This window comes from Glandiceps talaboti, chromosome 1, assembly GCF_964340395.1.
Source record: "Glandiceps talaboti chromosome 1, keGlaTala1.1, whole genome shotgun sequence".
NCBI lineage: Eukaryota > Metazoa > Hemichordata > Enteropneusta > Spengelidae > Glandiceps > Glandiceps talaboti.
The window spans coordinates 11,112,342-11,121,683 of NC_135549.1; the positions used below are offsets into that span (position 1 = coordinate 11,112,342).

At 34.4% G+C, this 9,342-nt stretch overlaps 2 protein-coding genes across 2 annotated transcripts in view; both read left to right on the plus strand.

The window, feature by feature from the left end:
- Window positions 1-3,522, plus strand: part of LOC144432502 (N-acylglucosamine 2-epimerase-like) — a 10,780-nt gene extending 7,258 nt beyond the window's left edge. Inside the window, exons 9-10 of the mRNA XM_078120724.1 lie at window positions 426-513; window positions 1,287-3,522. Of these exons, the coding sequence (XP_077976850.1) occupies window positions 426-513; window positions 1,287-1,372 (174 nt within the window). The 3' untranslated portion in view covers window positions 1,373-3,522. The remainder of the gene's footprint in view (window positions 1-425; window positions 514-1,286) is intronic.
- Window positions 3,523-6,010: 2,488 nt separating this feature from the next.
- On the plus strand, window positions 6,011-8,928 carry LOC144441524 (uncharacterized). The gene is made up of 4 exons (XM_078131102.1): window positions 6,011-6,082; window positions 6,476-6,564; window positions 7,363-7,509; window positions 7,983-8,928. Exons 2-4 carry the CDS (start codon window positions 6,501-6,503, stop codon window positions 8,645-8,647), a joined length of 876 nt encoding a protein of 291 aa, XP_077987228.1. The 5' UTR covers window positions 6,011-6,082; window positions 6,476-6,500; the 3' UTR covers window positions 8,648-8,928.
- The last annotated feature ends 414 nt before the right edge of the window (window positions 8,929-9,342 follow it).

Here is a 9,342-nt window from a genome sequence, read left to right on the forward strand (position 1 = left end):
AATAGAGGGTAAATGGTCATCTCTCCTCAATCTTTACTGCTGATTAGTGTATGAATGATTAAAATGATTTATAGAGTGCCTGCACAGGTATCCATTCATAACGCTCACTGACACTTAATTGATGACTTGCAGTCATAAACAAACTTTCTCTTGAAAATACACTCTTTTATTTTTCACATTTTCTTCATATAAAGTTTTTGATGCTTATGTTATTCAAGAGTATGTTTCAACTCTTTTTGTCTACTAACATTTCTTGAAACTGCCTTGGCCTTCGTCAATACTGATGCATAAAACTGAATTGTTGGAGAAAAGAAATACTCTTGAAACCTCTGAGTGCATGTGCAAAAGGACAAAATTACCCTATGTGTACTCTAGTCCAGCCTCTTACATAATAATTTTATGAACTTTGTTATTTTGAAATCCAGTTCACAGACAGTCAGAGTGGTGAATGGTTTGGTTATCTCAGTCAACAAGGTGAAGTTACACAAGATTTCAAAGGAGGACCATTCAAAGGTATGTTTCACTTTTTCACATTCTATTTTCGCTTCAAGAATGTAACGTTAGTTTTAGAACATGTAACACTTTATGTAGTTAATCTACCTAAGATTGCCCTGGAAGACTTTTCATATGTAGACATGATTGGATTAATGTACAGTAGACACATGTAATGAAGAAATATCATTCCAAAGACTGTTTATTATGATTATAGTTTATAATGCCATGACAATGTTAGAGTAGAATAATATTTTTTTGAGCTTATTGTTGACATATTTTGTAAATTATTTTAGTCTCTGAGAAAAATGAAGAGCCATAATAGTGTTTGAATGTCAAATTTCAGATTTAGTAGTTAAATGAAACATTCTGCATCACATCAATCTTGAATTATATGCAGTAGCATATCTTGTACCTCAGATGGGAACTATTTAAACGTTTGCTGTCATTTTCTATAAGAAATTTCCAACCCATTCTTGTTTCAAATTAAGAAAAAAAATCAGGTGTCACTTTGCAAAGTGTTCAAATAGAAGTCAAAATGTTATCAAAATTAAGCCATTTGAGAATCCAATATGGCTGCCATTTTAGAATCCAATATGGCCACTATGGGGAAAATAAGAGATCTTCATTTCCCTTGAAAACAAGACGGTTAACCCTCAAATGTCTTTTATTGTTTCAAAAGGACCAGAAGTAATCTTCCATATTGCAAAGTTTGGAGAACTTTGATTTTCTGTGAAATTTGTCCAAAGGTGCATGCTACCTTAATAATGTGATTATTTATTTATCATCTCCAGGTTGTTTCCATGTTCCAAGGTGTCTATTTATGTGTGAGAAGATACTTAAAGAAATCTTGAAGACTGAAGAAAAGTCCATCAATTAATGATACAGGGCAAAATAGCAAAAAGTTACATCTCTGGACCAACTTTCATTTTTGAAACTATTTGGTATAGTTACTGAGTTGCATTTATAATCAGGTGTGGCGTGTTTTAATCTCCAAAGACAATATAGCAATCTTTACTGATGATATTATGATTAACAAATTATATTATAGTTATCTAAAAAAACCTTCTTTTTAATAGTTTCCATTTAAAAAAAAACGAAATTCAAGTTTAGATGATATATTTTAAGACTCTTCTTAGGCTTACTGGCACATGACTATTTTCAGTCTGTGAAATCCAAGCTTACATTTAATAGCCGTTCATTTCAGAGGCAAGATGATCACATTCACCCAGTGTAAATGTACAAATACAAAAGACCAATATATTAATTAGGAATTGTGCATTGGTAGCATTTACTCACTCAACGTTTTGTTTATAACAATTATAACAAAGTATGTTATTGGCAACAACCACGACAATACCTTTTGTGTGGTCTACAAATGTTTATTATGTAAAATATTCTCCTCAAGGAAAGTCAGAGATTTTACAGTCTGAGTGTTAAAGTTACATCTTTTGTGAGAGAAAGTATTTATTATGATAATTGACAATCAGGTATATGATATCTCAATAACTGAGTTATGTTATCTGCAGTAACCAATCTGGGAATAACTGAGCTATGTTATTTGTGAATAACTGTTCTATGTTGTCTGGGAATAACTGGGCTATGTTGTCTGGGAATAACTGGGCTATGTTATCTGGGAATAACTGAGCTATGTTGTCTGGGAATAACTGGGCTATGTTGTCTGGGAATAACAGGGCTATGTTGTCTGGGAATAACTGTTCTATATTATCAGGGAATAACAGGGCTATGTTATCTGTGAATAACTGGGCTATGTTGTCTGGGAATAACTGTGCTATGTTGTCTGGGAATAACTGGGCTATGTTATCTGGGAATAACTGAGCTATGTTGTCTGGGAATAACTGGGCTATGTTGTCTGGGAATAACAGGGCTATGTTGTCTGGGAATAACTGTTCTATATTATCAGGGAATAACAGGGCTATGTTATCTGTGAATAACTTGGCTATGTTGTCTGGGAATAACTGTGCTATGTTGTCTGGGAATAACTGTGCTACGTTATCTGGGAATAACTAAGAATAACTGATGCATGTTATCTGGGGAAAATGTGTTCATTCAGCAGGAATATCATGTATAATATGTTTAGCGTACAGTTTACAATCTCAGACAATTTACTGTTATGTAAAATCAATTAATGGTTCCACTGATTTCAATTCATGCAATTCATACAACAACATAGACTGGAAGATACATCGTTTTGTTAAGCCCTATCAGGCTAGTGGTGCTGGCTGATAGCGTGACATGAATGTCTGTATCTTACAAACTAACAACAACACATTCTGATCAGAATCATTCTAGGTCATATTGTGTTATTTTTCCATTGTTTTTAGCCAATCAGATGTAACCTTGTAGGGTTCAGAATTAATTCTACATCCAGACAGTAGACCAATAGTGACTGGTAATACCATTTATAATGACACCTAGCACTATTCAAAAGTCTTATTTTGTACATAACACATTTCTTCACAGCTGTGATATGTAATTTCTAAATTTACATTTTTACTAAAGTATGTCACATCCCCTGAGTCTCACCTTATCTCACTTTCAATCTATTCTGTCATGTTTGATACATTCTGTATAGTTATCAGGGAGTTCTCAGTATCATTATTCACTGCCAGTTGTCTGATATGTTTTGTTGTGAAAGCTTACATGTGGGCCAAAAATACAAGCTTGGTGACTAGATATGACTAGATATGATAATATGAATATTTAAGTCACAGTGAATTTGATAACAATGATTATGGCAACAAATATGCACTAAACCTGCTAAATAATAAATGCATGCCACTATGGTACCATGGCAATAAGGACATAATATTGAAATCAATCATAATTATTGAATTGACTATCAAAAAATGTCAATACTTGTTAAAGTTAATTATAATAATTTACTAAATGTCTCAAAGGTTATGACAATGAAGGATTTAGACAACCAATTAAATACATATTCTATGTTCTTTATATTATATGAATGATTTAAGATATGTATATGACTATGCTATGATTTGGTTTAACATTAGGGCACAGGTTGTGTGTGTGTGTGTGTGTGTGTGTGTGTGTGTGTGTGTGTGTGTGTGTGTGTGTGTGTGTGTGTGTGTGTGCATGTGTGTGTATGTATGTATGTATGTATGTATGTATGTATGTATGTATGTATGTATGTGTGTGTGTATGTATGTATGTGTGTGTGTGTGTGTGTGTGTGTGTGTGTGTGTGTGTGTGTGTAACGATATATTTCCATCCATTTTAACAGGGTAAATTTTACTGTAATATTGTAACATATGTTTCACGTCAGTAATGATTGAGTATTGTAAGGATTGTAATAGTTTTAAGGTGTGGAAGTATTTCTTTTCAAGTCAAAATTATGGTTTATTACATGTATGTGGTTTTTTTTCTGCAAATTTTGTGTGCTTTGGTGAGTGACTATACAAATGATTCCTCTGTACATGTAATACCAGCTGAACTGTATTATAGTTTTATCATGTGTACATTTTTGGTAAAATTGATGTTGGTTGAATAGATAAATGGATTTTATGGAGACAATTACTGAAAAGTAGTTACAGAGGAGGACATTATCATGTATCAATTATGAATGTTAATGTTTTAAATACTGAAATGTGAAACTCGTCAAAGATTTAAACTGTCTATACTGGTTGTCTATACTCATTGAGTGTTGGTTCATCCGTGATCATAAACCCAAGCCTCTTTTACGGCACCGTCCAAGACACACCCACTGCCACGAGCATGTTTCACTGCCTCAGTAGAAATATGTGGTCTGGCTTGCGAGAATGGTGTTGATTTTTTCGACTTACCTACGCTGTTAAACTTAACAAAGTACACCACATATTTACACCATTGAAGTTCAATATTGTGAACTTGACAGTTGGATATAACCACATGTGTATTGCTGATCTTTACAAGGCTGTTGTACTAGTAAGTGTATTACATGTACCCTATATATATATTGCAGTGACATACATCAATAATATATACAGCTTGTACAACTACAAATATATACCAAAGAGACAACTACTGTTTATATTATAAACATGGATATCGCCGGGGATATCAGTTCTATTCAGGTAGAAACTGCCTTGTACCAAAAGAGAGCACGAATTATGGAGGATGCAAAATAATAAACCGATTTTAATAAAACAAAAAAATATTTACCTTATAGATGTTAGTTGTGTTATTTTTAATTGGTGTGAACTGTATATACAATGCTATTCAGACAACTTCAGATTTGTGAAGGTCGCCCTCTTGTGGCATAGTTTATATAACTCGAAGGCTCAGTACTTGATGGAGGCTAACTGGTTAGGTTTATATATAGTCCAATAAACCTACAGAGAAATATACCTCAGCCCGCCACTAATTTGAACACAATGTCTATGTGCTTTTGTATTCAATGGATACCCATTAATGACAAATTAATTAGATGAAAATTGAAAGACATGTATTTTAATTAGTTTTAGTTTTTCGTCAAAATATTACTATTGCAGGGGTTTTCATGCTGAGAGGGTTACAATCACTTGGCCTATGAAGTCATATTTTTAAACATCTTTCTAATCAAAATAAACATTTGGGTGATTTCAACACAGGAACAAACCTTAATTTGGGGATTGGGAAATTTTGTTTTGCACTTTTGTCTCAAAATATGGCCTGGTTAATATTTCAAGATACATTACCGTATGTTAACTGTTGGCAAGACTGCATTAAACTTTTGTGTATGTGTATGGTATCGCAGTGAGGCGAAACGATAGCTTATTCAACTTATGAAACGATGTTAACGTTGTTACTATGGTAACAGTAAAATGAATTGTAACGTGGCGGCTTGGTCACCTTGTTTTCGCTGACGGGGGTCGTCTCAAGTCAACAAACCCTAGCTAGGTCACAGATTTACCGTCAATGACATGAACAGATGTTGAATTTCTGAATTAATTTATCACTGGTTATAATGTAACAAGGGTATGGACACATAATTATCTGGATTATCTAAGCTACCTTTCAAATTAATACGGCATGCATTTTCTGATTGATAAATGTGTACATGTGTAACTTAGTGTGTAAAATTTTCAATTGACACTTGTTATGATTTTGATTTTTGTCTAGTCGCTATTTATTTGTTTGTCTTGCAAAAGTCTTCTCAGTTTTGTCAGAATTTTATAAAGTTTTAACATCGCGTTCACAATTTCCTAGTGCATATAATGTATATAATTTATTCGCAGTGACACAGTCAATGTTATATTGATGGCTCTAAATTGTCAAATTAATGTTCATAATAATGGCACATGTGTTCCAAATTGCACGTAGTTACATAAACTCACCACGTATTCAGTTAACTTTATTGACGAATAACCAATCAATGTTTGGAGAGGTCAGACACTTTTGGTCAACTGGAGGACGTATCGTACACGTCACTTCATTCTTATTTACATGTATTCGATAATTAATTTGCCACGTACTAACACATACACATAACTCGTTGGTAAAGAAGTCTTTAGGACACAAGTTGAAACTTTTCGTGGCTGGTGAAATGGTGTGACGCTAAAATAATTGAACGTGTACACAGTGTTAAAAGGTAAGCTGATGCAGTCCCAAGTTGTAACGGACATAGGGATAGCGAGATTCTTTTCATTTACAGTAAATGGTTGATGTTATGTTGACTTGCATGAATTATATCATCATTCATACACGTAGTTCCATAGTTAGTTTAAAAAAATAGATTAAGATACCATCTATAACTTGCCACTTTTTGATCATAGAACGAAAATTAAAAACCCACTTTTAATCAACAACAGCGTATATGTACATGGTGTTTGTATAGAGATAAACTATATCCCTCAAACGTGTGCTCATCACAGTACAATTAGATTTATAATTATTGGCAAATAAGCATTCCTTGTGAGATACACCAATTTGAAGTAAATACATACCACGTTGACTTGGGTATTCTGTCTTCAATACCTTTCAGCAAAATACTCAAAAAAAGAAGAGAAATGGATGCTAAATTCGTTATTATCATCATATTTGCTGTAATTCAACTTTCAACCCATTCTCAAGGTAAGTTCACAGTCATGTTTATCTGGGATGGGAATTGGTTTGACCATGGAGGGAGAAGCAACGACTTCAAAATTACACACAATCTATCTAAGTGTTCAAGTAGTAATGACTACCTTGAATAAATATCCACCTGAATTAGACGGTATAAAATGTTTACACGGTGTTTTCTACTCAGCATGTGTTAAAGGTTCGGATAACATAATTCATAACACCAATTCGTGTTATCGTAGAATAATCCCTCAGTTCTTTCTTATATTTCGATAACAGTTAGCGCTGGCGCAGAAAACAGTTTCGAAAACGTATATAATCATTCCGAACTCTGTACCTATTGATATTGATACAAAAGTGCCAATACTCAAGTTATTATGTGTATTATTTCCAAGCGACTCGAATGAACGACAAAGTTTGTGTGATCAGTACCTTCCACAGCATTGACATAATAGACATATCAACAACATGGATGGTATATGTTGGTTCAGGCATTCACTGGTTAATATGTGTAAAGAAAACATATAACATTGCCCTTTCTTTGCCATTCCATATTCTTAATATTTTAAAAAACGACGAATTTATTCAGAAATGATGAAAACATTAATCTCCTGTTTTTTGTTTCATCATCATCATCATCATCATCATCATCATCATCATCATCATCATCATCATCATCATCATCATCATCATCATCATCATCATCATCATCATCATCATCATCATCATCATCATCATCATCATCATCATCATCATCATCATCATCATCATCATCATCATCATCATCATCATCATCATCATCATCATCAGGAGGAAAGTATAGTTGTATTGATTACAGCAAAATAGTTGGTGATTGTGGTGAACATGGGGAATGCATTGATGATGAATTGACTGGAGCCCGATGTCAATGCTTTGATGGTTTTGAGAAAGACTATCACGGGAAGTGTAACACACTGGGTAAGAACTACATTGCAATTCTTGTATAATTAATTAGTCAATAGATATGTGAATTTTTCTTTTATTGCTATTTTAAAAAGTTTTAATTTTCTGCTCGTTCCTACGGACAAAGAAAACCAAGTGACAGAACAGACAAATTGAAACAAATTTGTGTTTTAGCAATTTCAATCAAAGAACCAGCACAGGATGTGGTCGAGCTCGAGTGGTATAATTTGTTCGAGTTTTTTTTTTTACGACAGAACGTGTCACAGGCTTGATTCACGTGTGACAATATTGAACGTTGGGTATGTAAGAACTGCCATTTTGTCTACGGCAAGCTAATTAAAGTTTCTTTTACATCACCCACATCACTACAGTGTTCAAAAGTTTGACGCATAGGCACCCAACATTCATTTCATTCCAAGGTTTGTTGTAAGTCATGACGTCATTGTCAATTTACGTAAATTTCTTTTTTTGTTTAAATTATTTCATAGTGAAAGAACCCATAAAGTTCAGAGAGGAAAGAATAGATGATGTCTCGGCCGACTGTGATTTTGTTTGTCGGCTACGAAAACGTCTGCGTATCAAAACGATTTCTTCGAGAGCAGCTTGTGGTGCAAGCTGTCTTCCTGGAAGATTTATCAAACGAGCTCTAGGTGCAAAGTGCATCGATGGAGATACTGATTGTGACGTCAACAAACTCGACAAACGTGGTATGGATTGTCCCCCTGATAATGATATGGATGGTATGGAAAAACGTGTAGTGAAGAAGAAACGCGATGTTGAAATGGGATGCATTGAAGGTGAAAACTGTCCCCCTGATCAGATGAACAAACGGGATGTTGAAATGGGATGCATTGATGGTGAAAACTGTCCACCCGTTAAGATCTTGAAGAAGCGCTCTGTAGACGAAAAAGTAGATTGTGGCGCTAGCTGTCTCCCTAGTATCGAAGAGGAAAAACGTGATGTAAGAATCGCATGCATTAATGGTGTCAACTGTCCCCCTGAGTTAAAGAAGCGCTCAGTAGCAGAACAAAACGACTGCGGTCCTGGCTGTCTCCCGGAAATTGAAGTGGAAAAACGGGATATAGGAATTGAATGCTTAGATGGGATAAATTGTCCCCCTGGAGAAATAAGGAAAGGCGCTGTAAATGAGTAAACTTGATTGGCAATCCACTACTATGGCAGGTGACTGAGGTGTAGGTGAGATGGTTCTTCAGAGTGTGAACATATTGTCAAAGCAACTGACAATGTTGTAAACTTGAACACTTTGGTGGAGTATCAGGGCACCACAGTACTGGATGGCAACAAATATCACGATTATGTACGCACTTACGCTACGAGAACAAAAGTATGATTAGAGATAGTTAATACTCTGCAAGAACACAGTGTTGATTAGAAATTTTCCTTCTGTTAAGTTTGTAATTTCTAATTTTTTCTACGCTTGGCTGTAAACTTTAGACCTACTAAAACTATTATTACAGGTTTTGGAATAAAGCGCATTGCAGACTTGTACAAGTTAGCATTGTCAATAAAATAAGTGTAACTTACAAATGAATCTGTTAATTTTTTCAACCTCTGCATGTATTACTAGTCTGTTCATGGTAAAATGTTACCTTCTGGTAATACAATATCTGAAGACAACACACTCTAACTGTTTGGAGCGCCCTCTACGTCAATTGATTGTTTTCCCTTTGTTTTCGTTAATCGACGTATAAATCATAAATACACCATTTCAGATAAATTGATGGAGAGATGGAATGTGCATGAGATTTCCATCAGCTTTAAGAAATCCCCATATTGCACTTATCATCTGAACCACTTTCTATCAACATCTACTGTTGGTGCAATTCC